Source organism: Phragmites australis, chromosome 18, assembly GCF_958298935.1.
Source record: "Phragmites australis chromosome 18, lpPhrAust1.1, whole genome shotgun sequence".
NCBI classification, from domain to species: Eukaryota; Viridiplantae; Streptophyta; class Magnoliopsida; order Poales; family Poaceae; genus Phragmites; species Phragmites australis.
Window position 1 is genome coordinate 959,593 of NC_084938.1, and position 18,105 is coordinate 977,697.

The 18,105-nt window shown below is 48.1% G+C and overlaps 2 protein-coding genes across 2 annotated transcripts; one reads left to right on the forward strand and one right to left on the reverse strand.

The window, feature by feature from the left end:
• Window positions 1-1,906: 1,906 nt before the first annotated feature.
• On the forward strand, window positions 1,907-4,104 carry LOC133899150 (endoglucanase 19-like). Its single transcript, XM_062340106.1, has 4 exons — window positions 1,907-2,261; window positions 2,359-2,862; window positions 2,954-3,115; window positions 3,220-4,104. The coding sequence occupies exons 1-4, from the start codon at window positions 2,043-2,045 to the stop codon at window positions 3,826-3,828; spliced, it is 1,494 nt and encodes a 497-aa protein (XP_062196090.1). The 5' UTR covers window positions 1,907-2,042; the 3' UTR covers window positions 3,829-4,104.
• Window positions 4,105-8,046: 3,942 nt separating this feature from the next.
• Window positions 8,047-10,475, reverse strand: LOC133899656 (probable L-gulonolactone oxidase 4). Its single transcript, XM_062340686.1, has 3 exons — window positions 9,731-10,475; window positions 9,180-9,435; window positions 8,047-9,091 (listed from the first exon to the last, which is right to left on the reverse strand). Exons 1-3 carry the CDS (start codon window positions 10,412-10,414, stop codon window positions 8,259-8,261), a joined length of 1,773 nt encoding a protein of 590 aa, XP_062196670.1. The 5' UTR covers window positions 10,415-10,475; the 3' UTR covers window positions 8,047-8,258.
• Window positions 10,476-18,105: the final 7,630 nt, after the last annotated feature.

Here is an 18,105-nt window from a genome sequence, read left to right on the forward strand (position 1 = left end):
CTGTGGAGGCTTTTAAGGCTTCGCTGCTGGCACTTTTCGCCGCATGCATTTGAATATACTGTACATGGTTTCAGTTCGTCAGTCAGTTTTGACCGCTTGACCGGTCTTGTCTTGTTTCCTCACATCACCTGTCATGTTACAGTAAGTATGACATAGAGGACCTGCATCATACAGTATCATATGTGGTGCTTTTGCATGTAAACATGGTGACCGAGGTCTTAAGAGACTAATGATACAAGTAAGCCTCTTGTCTTGAGCCGTAATAAGTATGCCGTACGTCCAGCCACATTACCTGATTAACAGCAGCATCATTTTTAACTGTGTGTTCAGCTCTTGGTTTCTTCTCTCGCATGCATCGCGAGGGAAGAGCGTCAGAGCGTGCATGCATCGCGGTCGCGCCCCGTGATTTGCTTGGACCCAATGCCAATGGCGCCGGTCGTGTCGGACAGGAGGAAAGCGGCGTCCTCGCAAGGTGACAAGCACGGGTCTCATGCCTAGACAGATTGTTTTTCTCTTTCTGATTGAAGGGAACAAAATTTTCATATGTATTTCTGCCCGTGCCTGCCTCGAGCTCTGTTTTTTCATTTGACGAGGCAGCTACGAATATATAGACAGGATGCTCCAGAGAGCGCCCGCTTCTGCTTGCCGGGTATGCTAGTACGCATTGTGATTTTACAATGCACTTGATGAAGCAATGCTGGAGACATGCACGCAAGCTGGGGGCATCATTAGTCGTAGGCAGGCCCAAGGTGCCTGAACGGCGCGTGAGAGCACAAGAAAAAGGCAGCATCCATCCATCACTCCGAGAGAGAGAGAGGGCAGAGGCATGGCTTCACGCCTTCACTGCCTCCGCCTTGAACGAAGAGAGAGAGAGAGAGAGAGAGAGAGAGAGAGAGAGAGAGAGAGAGAGAGAAGCATGCATGATGCATGTGCCTGCTTTTGCTTTGAAAAAGCCGACCGGTCGCCGAGAGCCTAGTACCCATGTCCGCAGCCGCATCCTACGCTCTCCACTGCTTTTGCTCTTCCTTTTGCTTTGCGCCGCACCGGCCAATTCCTATGCCTCCGCCTTTGGCTCTCCGGAGGTTCAGGCCGGCCAGAATTGGGGGCCGTTTGGATCCGTTGCCCACTCGCCTCATCACTCGGCAAGGCGAGCCTTGCCAGCGTCCTAGAGCGATTTTTGCTGTCCAAGGCGAGCCTTACCAGCGTCGGAGAGCGATTTTTGCTCTCTCACGTTGGCACGGCGAACACATACAACGAGGCGTCGGCAAGATGATCCAAACACGCCAAAACTTGCCCAGACAAAGTAAGCTGCAGCAAAGGTTTAAACACACCCTTGGTTACCTGTTGGTTACTGCTACACTACAACCATTTTCTTACAACTTAGGACGTTGAAATCAGTTGGATGGAAGCTCATGGATGTATCAGATTGTTTAAATGCACGTTTGTACCTCAGTTATACTCAGATGGTTGTACGCGAAGCATTTCACTTAGTGGTATTGGAAGGTTTAAACCGGTCTTAGATAAGAAAAAATAAAAAATAAGAACAGAAAAGAGAATCAGAAAGAAAACGAAATAAAGCAAAAATATTTAGAAATGGCTTTATAATGGTCTGTTTGTTGCACATAAAGACAAGGGGAAACATTCCATGCCATTTTAAGTTGACTCTCAAAGTGTGAACCTCGATATTCAGGGAAACATTTGCTCAAATAATGCAATCACGAGGCCTATTTTCAGGGTGAAAAAAATATTGATGCTCGAACAATCCCAAAGCCAAAAGCCACTCTGGTCAAAATTTGGACACTTGGATCTCTTTTGCACCTTTTCCACTGAACTCCTGTGAATCGTGTCCCCCAGCTTCCCCGTTTCTCGCAGCTGATACCGGTACGCGCAGACACAAAATCTGGATTCCAACCAACTTAACCGTCTCTCTCGCCTCGTCTGCAAATAGCCAACTGTGTCTCACTCTCACAGTCTCACACTCTCCTCTGCTCTGCTCCGCTCCGCTCACGAGACACACTAACCAACTGTCACTTGGCCGAGCAATGGAGCCAAAGAGCAGCAGCAGACACAGCTTGTGCGTGCTTGCAGCCATGCTTCAGCTGCTGCTCTTCGCTCCGAGCTTGGCCGCGGCGTTCAACTACGCCGACGCGCTCGCCAAGTCCATCATCTTCTTCGAGGGTCAGCGCTCCGGCAAGCTGCCGCCCGGCAACCGCATGCCCTGGCGCGGCGACTCCGGCCTCAGGGACGGCGCCCAGTACAATGTGCGTTGCGTACGCTCCTCTGTGTGTTTTTTTAACGTTGTCACGCGCGCGTTCGTGTCGTCTCTGTGAGTGACACGAAGAGATTTCTTGCTTCCAGGTGGATCTGGTCGGCGGGTACTACGACGCCGGCGACAACGTCAAGTTCGGCCTGCCGATGGCGTTCACCACCACGATGCTGGCGTGGAGCGTCGTCGACTTCGGCAAGTTCATGGGCGCCGAGCTGCCACACGCCAGGGCCGCCGTGCGCTGGGGTGCCGACTACCTCCTCAAGGCCGCCACGTCCACGCCGGACACGCTCTACGTCCAGGTCGCGGACCCGAACCAGGACCACCGGTGCTGGGAGCGCCCCGAGGACATGGACACGCCGCGCAGCGTCTACGCCGTCACCAAGGACAAGCCCGGTTCCGACGTCGCCGCCGAGACGGCCGCCGCGCTCGCCGCGTCCGCCATCGTCTTCCGCCGCGCCGACCCGGCCTACTCGTCCAGGCTGCTCCACGCCGCCATGAAGGTGTTCAACTTCGCGGACCGGCACCGCGGGTCGTACAGCGATTCGCTGAGCGCGTTCGTGTGCCCTTTCTACTGCTCCTACTCCGGCTACCACGTACGTGCTCTGCTCACCTCTGTTTCTTACAGTTAAACTTGGCTTGACATTGCTCACCATGGCAAATTGTCAATGCATATCTATGATGCAGGACGAGCTTCTGTGGGCCGCGTCGTGGCTGCACCGCGCGTCGAACAACGTATCGTTCATGTCGTACGTGCAGGTGAACGGCATGCAGCTGGGCGCCGGCGACGACGACTACTCCTTCAGCTGGGACGACAAGCGGGTGGGCACCAAGGTCCTCCTCTCCAAGGTACACGCACTCCTCTTTTCTCCACCTCCACAGCTCCCCGCCGGCGACCAATGCACTTCCGAAATCCGAGGCAAACTCAGGCGAATGGAATGAATGTCTTTCAGGGGTTCCTGAGGAAGAAGCTGCAGGGGCTGCAGCTGTACAAGGCTCACTCAGACAACTACATCTGCTCGCTGGTGCCTGGCACGAGCAGCTTCCAGTCGGGCCAGTACACGCCGGGCGGGCTCGTCTACAAGGAAGGCGCGAGCAACATGCAGTACGTGACGACGGCGACGTTCCTGCTGCTGGCCTACGCCAAGTACCTCCGGTCCAGCGGCTCGTCGGTGGTCTGCGGCGCCAAGGACGTCTCCCCGGGCGAGCTCATCGCGCTGGCGAAGCGGCAGGTGGATTACATCCTGGGGAAGAACCCGGCGGGGATGTCGTACATGGTGGGGTTCGGCGCGCGGTACCCGCGGCGCGTGCACCACCGCGGCGCGTCCATGCCGTCGGTGCGCGCGCACCCGGGGCGCATCGGGTGCGAGGAGGGGTTCAGGTACCTGCACTCGGGCGCGCCCGACGCCAACGTGCTGGTGGGCGCCGTGGTGGGAGGGCCCGACGCGCGCGACGCCTTCGCCGACGACCGCGACAGCTACGGGCAGTCGGAGCCCGCCACGTACATCAACGCGCCGCTCGTCGGCGCGCTCGCATTCTTCGCCGGCACGGCCAAGTACTGAAGCGTGCCAGATCGGTCGGGCCAGTAGCGTTGCTGCTTTAGCTAGGCGTCGCGTCGTGTCGTGTCGGTTGGAGTGTGACTCGAGTGGAAACCTGAGAGTTGGTACGAGTTGGATGGGTACGTGACATGACAGTGTGGGAGCGCCAAGGCAAGAGATTTTGGTCGAGCTCCCCCGTCAGCTGTATTTCGCCACTTCTGTGAGCAAAAAAACTGCAGAACTTGGCCACCAACGAGTTTGGAGTTTGGACTTCTCCTCAGTCCTCACCATGAAACCGAGCAAGCTCCATTCATTCTAGTTCATTTTCGCGAAGGAAAAAAGTTTTCCTTCTTTTGAAAATGTTACAAGCGCCGCCTCCCTCCGAACGGAAGACGGTCCCGTGTCAAAGAAAGAGAGCCCGAATTCGCCAACATCTCAGCCTAATCTGCACTTGGACTAGTTTCTTAATTGCTGCAAACTGTCTGTCTTGTTCTTGTTCCATGTCGGCTCCCAGTCTGTCTCAAACTTCAGCACTAGACAAGGATACCTTTTCTTTTATTAAAGATTTAATTATTTATCACTGGTCCGGTCGCATGCGAGAGCTAAGACTTGAACCCCCGACCATGCGCAAACACCTTGCCGGAGCATGAGCTCCTTCGCACAAGGATACCATTTCATCGATGAGTTGCGCTGAGAACTTTGTACTTTCGTCTCTGTCGTCCCTCAGCAATGGCATGCCAACAAGAAGATATTGCTAGCGTAGAGCCAGATACTATCTGCAACTGCAGATTACCCAATGTTCATGACCTTAGTTTACGCAGTCATATCATACAGCTCGCCAAAAGATTGGGCACCGTTTAGTTTTGCTGCCAGTAACATATGTTGAGAAACAAACTGCAACCTATCTTACAATTGGACATTTCAATATCGGACCAAATGCTTAGAAAAATGTTATAGGCATCACATGCTTATGAGATTGATGTCGAATTTGTCGAGGCGGAACAAAACATGTATGTCCTTAAAATCCACCATAATATATGAGTCTCCGCTTAGAAAAACGTTAGCGGGGATAGTAGCAGTGATTATGGAGAACCCCACACGACATGCCCTCATATATCACTCGTGGAATCTTCTCATCTCCTATAGACCTTTTTTGAGTTGAAACAATGATAAAAATAGCTTGCTATTTTCATATTTCTTAGGAACATCTAGTATAGGCAAGAAAACCAATTGAGAAGTACTTAATGTTTTGTCGTCCTGTTTCGCTAGATCACCCTTCGCTGGAGATTCCAGAGCGGATGATGCCTTTGCTTTGGAGGACAGAAGCCACCTCTTCACCGGAGATGTTAGAGTCTTTTTGTATGGGATAACTATGATAGGGACTCTCCGATTCTCAGGTGAAGGTGCCAGAGTCGCAAACGCTGAAGCACGATGCGAAGATGCCTGGGGCATTGGGACTGGGCGCGGGGGCAAAGGTGTCTAAGACGGAGAGGTTTGGCGCTGGGACAAAGGTGCCTGAGGCAGAGATGCTGGGCGCGGGGACGGCCGTAATAATGACGATTGTGACTGCTGATGTCTGAATATAATATCTCATCTGGGCCACAAAATGAAGTTGCCAACAGCCTTATCGAGAATCTTGATACTCTCAGGTGTGCTGATGTCTAGCTTGTACTTCATGAAAAGTGGTCGTACTGAGTCCACTTGTATACTTACGTAACCGGCCGGAATGTCTTGATTGTGAAACACACGACCTGGAATGGCCTGCGCTGTGGCTGCCTCGATAGTGAAGTCTCCCTTGCTGACCGAAACATGTAGCATGCAAGGGGTAGCCTTTATGATATCATCCACATGATATCTCTGGTTATTAGCTTGAGTGGATTCAACGCTGCTCTGAAAGCCTAGACTGATTGGTTGCTCTATCATCATTAATGTCGCACTTTCTTTCTCCTTTTCCTTCTATATATTTATGAATTGGACCTTAATCTATTTCTGTATCTCTTCCGCTAGGGTCTTCTTATGTCTATTATAGGTCTTGTATTGGCCCACAGCGTCTGAGAACCAATGCTTCCAGCCCACTTTTGATACGATGCCTCGAATGTAACACAAGTGTTCCTTGCTCCCCAAGACCTTGGTAAGTAGGTCATTCTCTCTATCAGGCTCTAAAGACCCTTCGTTAGAAATCTCTTGGATGGTCTAGGTCACTTCCATGATCTCAGGGCTTTTAAAGCCTAAGTCCCCAGACTTGGTTCATTCTAACCGAGTGTAGATCGAGTTCCAGCTTTGCTCATCACAATTTCCAATGGGTTAGGTTTCCTAGCACACGAAGCCTCTTCTTCTTACCTCTCCATTCAGAAATTTTGGAGGCGTACCCAGACGAGTCCGGGTGATGGTGGTATTTGTTCTTCTTCACAAGGTGCTTGACTTTAGCTGTGGTCTTCTGCCTAACAAACTTCGTCCATTGGTCTGGCATAATATTTTCGCATTTATTAAAGGGTAACAAGTTCTTCTTCAGAAGTCCTTATTTAGCTCACTCTTCCCGCCCCGGAATCTCTTTCCTATAGTCTTCCAGCCCATGGGTAAGAGGGTGGTAGTTAAGATGCTGCATGACTAAAGCAAAAAACGCTAAGGATGCGGCTGCGGTATTACCTACGGAGATCTCCCGGGTGACGTCATCGCTCCCGATGTACTTGTATGCCAGATGTGCTCTCCTCTGCAAAGGGCACAACATGCGTTTGATGTAGTTGCAAACAACATCTGACCTCGACTGCTCGGCATCCGCAAGCCGCTTAACCCATGCCGCGAGAACCAGCAGCTCTGAAGTTGCCGGAGGAGCACTCCCCAATGCTTGGTGGTCTGCGTTGGTTGGCTCGGAATGCGAATGTTGTCCAAAGAATCTTCTATCGCAAGATAGAACCATTCTTCTTTCTAGCCCGACCACGATGACTTAAGGCCCATCTCGAGGTAGGAGCCTATGACGCTGTCGCGGAGGTGAAATCCGTAGCTCCCGGTGGCTGGTCCGGTCTATTACCTGGCCATATAGAAAAACCTAAAGAGGTCGAGGCACGGCTTGACCCCAATAAAATTCTCGCACATATGAGCAAAGATGCTTAACATGATGGAATAGAGGTTGAGATTTAGGTGGCATATATAGTAGAAGGAAATGACGGTGGTGAAGAACTCAAAAAAGGAAGGAATGAGGCTAGCCAAGAAGAAGGAAACAAACATCAAGATTTCCCCCTCACAGGGAGCATGGACGTACTCCCCAAGACGGTACCCCAAAGACAGGTGACGAGGGAGCTGATGGTTGTCACACTTTTTCTTCATCGTCCCCGTGTTACACTTGGACTTTGGAAAGTCTGCTTTTTGCCCGTGCGCGACGCCATTAGAATACGGCAGAGGGGGCAGCAGAAGCACGAACGACGATAGAAACAGGAGCTCTGGGTGCGAAGGCGTGAAGGCTAGGAGAGATTGGAGAAAGGTCATGGGAAATCTTTGGCTTTCCAATTTGTAGGGATGGCGCAATATCCCAACTGTCGCGAAGTTCACCCGTTTTGAAATTTGAAGGGTCACGCATGGGGAACCAAAATTCTCTCGGGTCAAGTGGCAGTTAATATTTCTCTCTCCCACGATTCTCTCTCACTTGCATATTTTTTCTCTTTCTATGTGGATGTTTAATCTCCCCTCAGGAAGCGGTTTCTTGAGCCAACCATGTGAGGGGGCCGGCGTCGATGACCACCCCTTGGGCTGAAACTTATGTTCACCTGGAACCCAAGTGGTATGAATAGACTAGACCAAGATCATGTGACAAAACCACTTAGTCTCTCACATCCCGAGGGGAGCATGGGGGCTACTGTTGATATAAAAAATAGAGGGTTCCCTGTTCTATTGGCCATCACCAGCAAATGCATGCTTTGATAAATACGAATATGAATACTAAATTTGTAAATACACGATATATTATCTATTTTGATAAATACGATATCATATATTATCTATTTTTAGATTTTTGACAAGAAGTTAGAAACTCCTAAGTTGCCCCACTCCCACGTCCTGTAAAAGTAAATAATAATAATAATTCTAAAGGATGAACATCGAGCACGTACTCAACCACCACATGGAAATGTGACCCATGGACAGAAACTCTTGTGCCCTAAAAGTCTATCTTTGACAAACCACCACCTGGAAATGTGACCCAAGAATCTTCATTGAGAGTAACAACGAAAATCAGCCAAAAACTCAATCTTTGACAAACCAATGCCGTTCAATTGCTTTCAAACCAACGATCGATATATCAACCAAACACAATACAATACACACATATCGTATCCGAGTCTGCATCGCTATCAGTTCACATCAAACCAACACGCCACCAACGTTCAACATTCATGGCGCTATTCCAAACAGGGCCAAAGTGCAGAGATCAATTTCTACAGTGCACCCAACTTGGATTGGTTTCACATTTCGTCGGCGAGGCGGGAGCCGTCGAACGCACAGACCCTGGCCTCCGTGTACACCTTCCCCGGCTGGCAGAAGTAGCCCTGCTCCGGCGCGCAGTGCGAGTCGTCGGAGCAGACGCAGAGCCCTTCGATGGCGCAGCCCTTCTCCACGATGTTGGGGCTGCCCCTGATGCCGAGCACTTGGTCGCTCCACTCGCTGGAGAAGATCCCATCCGGGTCGTACCTGTCCTTCACCTTGAGGAACTCGCCGGCCTTGGGGTACTTGGCGATGGCGCCGTCGAAGGCGAAGTTGCGGTTCTTGCCCCAGTGCGGGACGGCGCCGTACTTGCGCAACGCCATCTGCTCGAGCTCGTCGAACACGTCGGCGTGCGCGCGCGGCGCGCCCTCGGTGTAACTCCGGTAGTAGGTGACGTCGAAGTCGAGTGAGTCCTCCGCCTTGCCGAGATACGCGGAGGAGGCCTTGACGTAACGCATGAGCACGCCCATCTTGGCGTCCATCGCGCAGAACGCGCGCGGCTTGAGGTCGCGCAGCCTCTGCATGTCGGCGACGAACGCCGGCACCTTGGAGAGCGCGATGCTGAAGCCGGAGTTGTAGAAGAAAGGGCCCCGGATGCGCGGGTCCCATGTGCAGGAGGAGAGCAGCCCGTCTTCCGGGCTGTTGATGCACGAGCCGGACGCCTGGATGCGGTGCTGGAACCCCACCACCGGGTACCCCGTGAAGAAGACGCCGTCGTTGGTGAAGCCGTACGCCTGCAGCTCGAACGTCGCCGCCGGCAGCCGCGCTGCCAGGCACCGCGCGATGTCGGTGCCGTTCTCCTCTAGCCGCTCCTCTGCATCCATCCATATATATGCGTGCACACAGTTAACATACAGTGGATATGCATCTAGCACGTCGACATGCATGCATGCATGCATCACCTGCGATTCTGGCGGTGATGAGCCCCAGCGTCGGCTGCGACCGGAAGCCGATGTAGTTGTTGAGGCCGTTGCCCGGCGACGAGACGTCCACGCGGTCGTCCTCGCGGTAGATGGCCTTGCCCTGCCGCGGCAGCCACGCCACGTCGCCGAACTCGTGGAGGCCGCCCCACACGGCCAGCTTCTCCGCCATGTCCGAGTCGTCGCGCGTCACGAACTTCACCGACCGCTTGAACAGCGGCTGCAACGCCAGAGTGACCTGCATGCACATGAACCCATTTGTGATCTCCAATGATCTTCTTGGTGTGTACATCTCGCAAAAACATTTTTGATGTCAACGCATTAGGTTCTATACTCCATAAATAAGCATGGTAATTGTCAATCAAACTTATCTTTTACTTCAAGGCAGGGAGCGGTTAGCTAATCAAGCTTCATGGATGCATGCATGGTACGACATGCGTATATGCGGCAGTTAACATTCACAGTACACATTTGTGCATGCAGGGATCAATCTCGACCGACCAAAGCTACTGCTAGTACGTACGGAGTACTACCTGAGAGATGACGCCGAGGACGCCGAGGGAGACCTTGGCCGCGTCAAGGTCCGGGTGGTCGGCGCCGAGCTCCCTGACCACGGCGAACCCCTGGCTGGCCGGCGCCGGTGTCACGATCCTCAGCCCGACGACGTACTCGTGCACGGCGCTGCCCTTGCCCCACAGCGAGCTCCCGTGCGCGCCGGTCGCCAAGAGGCCGCCGATGGTGATGCCGTACCAGTACGGCGAGTGCGGCAGCGACAGCCCCGCGTCGCCGGCGACCCGGATCAGGTCCCTGAGCAACATGCCGCTCTCCACCGTCAGGAGCCTCCTCTGGGTGTCGATGCTCACGGCCCGGTTCAGCTTTTCGGTGCTGATGATCGTGCCGTCGCGGCCGCCGGGGCAGGCCAGCTTGGGGAAGCTGTGGGAGTGGCGGGTGGCGACCTTGACCTTGCGCTTGGCCGCGGCCGCCGCCGCCACGGCCGCGACGAGCTCCTGCTCTGTGCGCGGGAACGTGACGTTGGCCGCGCGGCAGATGGTGCGGTCCGGGAAGGAGCCGTACACGTTGGTGACCGTGCAGTCGGACGTGCCGCGCGTGCAGGCCACCGGCTCCGGCGGAGGGCTGGCGCAAGCGAGGCGGAGGAGCGGTGAGAGGAGGAGGAGGAGAAGGATCCGCATTGATCGTGGTACTTGCATGGCTGCCATGAGCTTGTGCTGGGGGATCAATGTCTCGAAGCGTTGCTAGCTAACTGATGGCCGTGGCGCTACTTGTAGTGTTGCAGACGCGACCTATAGGTAAGAACTCTCTGTCACGGCTGTCCACCATTATCATCATCTGATGATTTTCTTATATTTTTTTACCTAATTTTTTAGTACGAATCACACTATAAATGAATAAAATGAAGATAGACGATAGGTACACACCAGATCGTAGAATTTTCCCTTCACAAGGCTAAAGGCAAGCCTTGAATGGCTAAAGGTGTGCACGAGGATCACGCCTCATTTTGTTTTAAGAAGAAAAACAGGACTACTTGGGCCCTGCATTGCATCATTGCTAACGATGGCCACCTTCTTTGTTTTAAGAAATAAAACAGGATCAGTACCTCCCACTAGTTCACGCCTCATTTTGTTTTAAGAAGAAAAACAGGACTACTTGGGCCCTGCATTGCATCATTGCTAACGATGGCCACCTTCTTTGTTTTAAGAAATAAAACAGGATCAGTACCTCCCACTAGTTCACGTACGCCCGGGTATCCTTCTCCTCCTCCTCCTCCACGAGTACGTGAACTAGTGGGAGGTACTGATCCTGTTTTATTTCTTAAAACAAAGAAGGTGGCCATCGTTAGCAATGATGCAATGCAGGGCCCAAGTAGTCCTGTTTTTCTTCTTAAAACAAAATGAGGCGTGATCCTCGTGCGCACCTTTAGCCATTCAAGGCTTGCCTTTAGCCTTGTGAAGGGAAAATTCTACGATCTGGTGTGTACATATATATATATATATATGAAGCAATATAGATGGGAAGAGAGAACGTGACTACATGAGCTATGCAAAAGACGAAAGATAATGTAAATTGTGTTTGATGGATTGGTTGATGTCCTCAATCGGCCATGACCCTCTCATACTTAAAGGGCAGCATGTCTTAGCCGTAAGAGATCATGACTCCTAATTCAAACCGAACAAGACTTACATATATGATTCAGCTACGCCTACCTGATCTCTAAACTTTCTATAACAAACATATATTTCCTATTTGAACATGTAAAACTCTCATATATCTACCGAATACGTTTTAATGTAGTTCGGCCTTCTTAGATTCAACCAACTCTTTCATCTGTCCAGAGACCAACTGCAAGAAAAAAACCATAATCACTGGTTGCCTCGTCATTGATCATGACCACTGATCGTGTTCACTGGTCTAAAATCACTATTCACTGGTCGGAAACTACTGTTCACTGGTCAAAAGTTATTGTTTGTTGGTCGGAAGTTACTATTTATTGGTCGAAAATAACTGTTCACCTGGTCAAGCACTATTTGCCTGGTTGGCACTGTTCATCCGGTCGTGTTATTATTCATCGGGTCGTGGTACTGTTTATTTGGTCGTGGTATTGTTCATCTGGTCATGATACTATTCATCTGGTTACCCATTAAATCAGTTGTCGCTGCAATGGCCACTATAAATATCAAAAATCTTATCATCAACATATGCCTCCTGTTTTTTGGTGAAGCTTGCTCACCGAAAAACATATCATCTCCCTTCTACCTTTTTTAGTATGATGATCAAGACATCGACTATGAATACCCCTTAGGACGATGGTAACCAATACATCAGCCATATTTCTCCTAAGCATCTTGCCATACACTAGGATAAAATTTCTTCAAGTATCATCCATTAATAGCTTTAGACAGTTTCTCTTCTTACAAACTTTCTAGTACATAAGAATTTTTAGAGACAATACTTACAATTATGTATGGGCCTTCCCAACTCAGAAAACATTTGCCAAATTTGTTAACCTTTCCTATAGGCAAAATATTCTTTCACACAAGATCACTAATCTGAAATGACTTTGATTTACCTTCCTGTTGTAGGCTTTGGTTACTCTCAACTTGTCTTTCTTGATCTCTCTCAAAGCCTTCAACCTTTCATCCATCACTTCATCAATCCTGTCCATCATTAGATCATAATAATCTACAGCCCACAGGTTATTCTGCTCGGCCAATCTCAAAGCATTAAGATTCACTTCAACAGGTAAAACAATTTCTTGTCCATAAACAAGTTCATACAACGTTAATTTATTGGGATCATGTTTAGATATACGATGTGCCCACAAAGCCTCCGATAGAACTTCATGCGATCTCCTGGGATATTCCTCAATTTTTTTTCAATAATTTTTGTGCAAGTATAATATAGCGATAAGCATAATTTTTCAATAAAGACATACCTTATCTCCGCTTCTAAAAGACGTCGGTTCAAATAAGCAATTGCATGTTCTTTACCATCAACTTCTTATACCAAAACAACACCAATCACATTATCTCCCGCAACATTATATAGCCGAAAAGGCAATCCGGCTTTAGGCACCGAAGCACCGGAGGAGTAGACAAATATTTCTTAATATCATCAAATGCACGCTGCTACTCTACCCCTAAGTAAATTCGCTCTCATTTTTCAACTGAAATATAGTTGAAAAAACACTGATTTTCCCGGACAAGTTTGATATAAATCTTCTCAGGTAATTCACCTTACCAAGAAATTTTTGCATATCCCTTTTATAAGTAGGCATCTGAACCTTTTGAATAGCTTTTATTTTATTACAATCTATCTCTATACCTTTCTCATGTATAATAAAATCTAAAAATTTCACAGCAGACACACCAAAAACACATTTGAGTGGATTCATTTTCAGACCATACCGACACATCCTTTCAAATGCTAAATGTAAATTGGCTAAATGAGAATTATTACCATCCGATTTAACAACTATGTCATCAATACATACTTCTAATATGACACCAAGCAAATCATGAAAAATTAAATTCATAGCCCTTTGATAAGTAGCACCGGTATTTTTCAACCCAAATGTCATAACCATCCACTCAAATAAACCAACAAAACCAGAACAACGAAAAACTGTTTTAGACATATCTTCCTCGACCATAAAAATTTGATTATAATCAACATTACCATCAAGAAAACTAATTATTCTATGTACTGAAGCATCGTTGATTAACATATCGGCTATAGGCATAGGATATTCATCTTTAGGAGTAGCTTTATTCAAATATCTAAAAATCAATGCAAACTCGTAACTTACCGCTACTCTTCTTCTCCACCGGGACGATGTTTGAAATCCAATCAACGTATCTGCATGGTCTAATAAATCTCGCTTTCAACAACCGGTCTATTTCTTCCTTGATCCGATCATACATATTAGGATTAAACCTTCTAAGGGGTTGTTTATAAGGCCTAAATCCTGTTTTGATAGGCAACCGATGTTCTACTAACCTTCGGTCAAGTCCCAACATCTCGTGATATTTCTAAGCAAAACAATCAATGTACTCTTTAAGCAACTCGATTATTTTAGCCTTAGAATCGGCTTCCGTATTCTTATTTACAAACGTCGGCCTTGAAATACTAACACCACCTATATCAACTTCTTCTAATAGATCGGCCGATGAAAAACCTTGACCTAACTTATCTAACTCATCTAAATCTTCAATAGCCTCACAAATATCGTTCTTATCTGACCGATATTGCTCCATACGCTTGTGCAACCATTCTAAATTTCTATCTCTAATCAATGATACATCATGCCATCGAGCCGATTATCACAAGTCGGCTTTACAACCACGGCTACAAATCCATCATTGGAGACACTAAGAAAATCATAATATGAAAAATCATGACCCAGCAAGCACTCAGAATTGCCCTATCTCCAATCGACTAAAGCATCAGCCAAAGCAACATAGGCCGAAGTATCCGTATGAATTATCTCTACCTCATTATCCACCCATTGAATTATTGATGCAAGGTGGAAGGCACAAAACCATTTGTCTGGTCGGAAATCACTATTCATCTGGTCGAGCACTATTTATTTGGTCGGTGGTACTGTTCATCTGGTCGCAGTACTATTTATCTAATCGCCTATTAAACCAGTCATCTCTGCAATAACTAATATAAATAACAAATCTTATCATCAACACGCTATTTTATGAATCATGCGGTAGGAATTGTTAAGTTAAGTAGACGATTTCCCAACTCTTGATCTTTGTTTGAGACGGCGATTTGCACTATTGAATCCTCGTCATCGATCTGATCTGATGTAGAACGAATCAAAGTCGGCTTAATTGGGAGGCTCGTCGCCAGTGTACGCAAGTACACGATTTTCTACGGATGCATGCACGCGTCATTGACTCATTGTTAAGGTAAAACGCATGTGGAAGGGGGAAAACGCATGTCGAATGGATCAGCTGACTGGTCAAAATGCAAGTGCTATACACTTCTTAATTGTTAGATCTAGACAACTATGTGCGTACGCAAACACAAGAATATCCAGGGACAGAAACATCAAACATGAATATCGATCGTTGTTAAGCTATATGGAGTGTCAATGAAACATTTGCATCGGACTTGTTTTTCTAGAGAGGATTTAAAAACATTTGCACTATTGGACTTTACCTCGTTTGCGATTGTCAAATTGGGATGGTGCTACACGCCACATGCAGTCAGACTAGATCACAGTGGGTCATGGAAAAAAGGGTTCTACACCTTGAAGCGTAACCTAGCGCTTACGTGCTGTCGAGAGAGTAGCCAGCAAGCTACTTGTTAGATCGATCAGCAGCCTGGTCAAAGAATGCATGCAGTACAGTGCAGTACAGTGCAGTGCTATCCAATGTTTATCCAGGCTCCACACGACACATGCAGTCAGCCTGTAAACGAGACGAGCTGGAGCGACGTAGGAGGAGGCAGAGGACGCAGAGCTCGGTGTCTGCAGCACACACACAGATCTAGGATCCTGCTAGCGTGCAGTTGCTTCATGGAGCACGACGGCAGCGCGATTGTGCCGTGCGCACTGCGAAGGAAGGAACCGTGAAGATGGAGCCATTTGTCTTTGTCTTTGTTTCTTTAGATGGCTGGAGGGAGTATAGTCCACTATTTTTAGTCCTCTATCACTCTCACATGCCACACGGACTTTGGAGCATGTATTGCACTAGTGGCGCTGCTGTGGACTCTCTTTCATACGTTGGATGGCACAGTAGGTGAGGTAGGTGGATCGGGTGTACACAGTCAGGTATAGGCTAACAAGATACAAATGTGTCGAAATGCTACATGCTACGTCTCACGTTGTTTACGTGCTAGGCCGGGTTAGGCACGGCTCATTTTTTATATTGTATCGGACCGTTTAGTCTGCCTCACATACAAGCCTAGCACGGTCCAGTGCTCATGCTAGGTCTGCCGGTCCTTTTTGATTCTATGTTGTGTCGTGCTTGAACTGTACCGTGCCAATCTAGCCATAGGTTAGTAAAAAAAAGCATGGTCTAAGTCCCACCTCTACTCATGAGCATAGAGTCAAGCTCAAGCTTGGTTCATAAATCCAGTGAGCTGAACTTGAATCGAGCTCTCATAAGCTGAGTTCTAGTAGTTCGTTCAACCCGAGTTTTTTTCCAGCCCTATAGACTATGCATCAAGCTCATCAAAAGGACTAGCAACTGCACGCGTATTTCATACACGTAAAATCAATTTAAGAAATAGCAATTTGAAAAATGTAAAAGAAAATAGCATAGAAAAAAAAGATTTGCATACACGTTGATTGAATTTAGATGGTCATGTGACACGGAGATAGATAGTGTTTAAGAGATGGTCACCATTGATCAACAGAGATAGAGCGAATCTAGCGGGGCTAGGGACTCCAGCCCCTCCTACTGCTAGTGGAAGTGGAACCCCTTGAGCTCACCCCACCCCTCCCAACTCACTTTTGCTATGGATGAGAGAGAGGAAGAATAAAAGAGAAAGATTTAGACGAGGATGAGGAGGAAAAAGAAGAGGAGGGGGAGAGAGGTGTATGAGTTCCCCCTACCTAGCTCCTTTGCATCTGTCACTGAATGGAGGTGACCGATGTTAATAAGGTGAGTGCAAGCTGATGAGCGGAGTTAGCTGACGTCCATCCGCAGAGGTGATCGGCGTGTTAGTGGAGTTGAGATTGTTGCTTGTCAATCGGTGTAGAGTAGGGACCGAAGACTGTGGCCAAATGTTGAAAATAGACTAAGAGAAGGAAAGTGAGTATAATCGTTGGAGATCTTGTCGTAGTTTTGAAAGAGAAAAAAAAGGACACACCTTTGACTGGATTTGGCCTTTCATTATACTATGATCATTTATTTTGATTTAAGTTTTGAAATAGAGTGATAGAAGGAAAGGGAGCATCTTGCAATCAAGGAATGCGATCAAGGACAACATGTGGGGGTATAGGTTGATCATTAATTGGCTAATTGATTGTGACTTTTCATATTATAGGAGAGAGGAGGAGTCGGGGGACTAATTTTTATTGTGGACCGTTTGATCGTGTAAGATATACGATGATGATCGTACGGATCTACCGTAACTCATCTATTTTATAGGAGTATATATATGACGACCGAGACCAATATTAACCATGCTTTCTTTTCTGTGTCGGCAAATGTTTTCTAGCAACACGATAAAATTTATCCGGTCTTTTTCTTAACACAGTAGAAGCTACATATCGACGGTAGTTTCTTTATTTCTTCAAACCTGCAAACTGTAGAGCAGTTGGCATTTTCAACTCACAAAATAACAAAGTGACGCGAATGAGCAAAAATCCAATTAAGCAAACATCGATTATCGTCCAAATTTTCGGCTCCCATTGCCGTATTCGTGCGTGCTCAGATGGGGCGAGCGGGTTGGAGGTGGAGCCGTTGGTCGCGTTGTGTCGGTGCCACTTCTTCGATGTGTTAGGGGACCGTCTAGTCACCGTCAAGAGCTCCAACGACCAGCCATTGTCTCAGAGCGCCACCCATTCATCGGCGTCGAGCTTTTCTTTGGCGCGGCTGCCGTCGCCATGCGCTACCCGCACACTAGGATCTAATTTGGAGAAGATTAGTGGCGTGGATAATAATCTCCATTCCAGTTAGGTTTTTTTTTTGTTTGGAAAAGATCGATATGATTTAGGGGGGTTTGTGAAAATATTTAGATTGTGATTAATAACCGTGATCCATTTTAGGGATTTTTAAAATATTTGAACCATGATGCGGGGTTTTGTGAAAATACTTGGCGCGATCCAAATTAGAAGGCCATGCATAAAGTTTGTTGACCATAGTCGCTCCTCGTGCAGGGCAATCTTCTGTCGTTGGATCAACAGTGTGCAGCCCAAATTGACCTTGCATCGGCTCTCCTCTTTTGGGCCCCGCAACAGTGTGGAGGTTCCTCAGGTTGGGTGCTTTTTTGCTTTTAAATGGATTGAGTTTGATGCTCCGGTATTTTCAATTTTGTGGCTGTTTATAGTAGAATCTTACATTTTTTGCTATTCTGTCATGTTTCAACAGTGCGAAGGAAGGCGAAGCGACGACGAGTGGATCGATCTCTTCCGAGGAGTAGCCTGCTTGGTTGGTATATCTGAGATTTTACTGAAATCTGAACAATAGAAAAATTGAGAGCTCTCTAGACTACAATCTAGCTTTCGACTGCAGTTCTTCTGCAGCTGCGTCAAAATACCGTAGAAAAATTTGGCCCGCGACACTCTTACCGCTGCCGGTTTTAGGTTACTACAGGAGCAGGACATTGTTCTTAAGGTGTCACCTGGATGACAATGCGCTCCAAGGGTCCTGAGCGGCCCCAACGCTTTGCCATTTGGCTATGTCTCGCTCAGGGATTCCGAACATCTCCT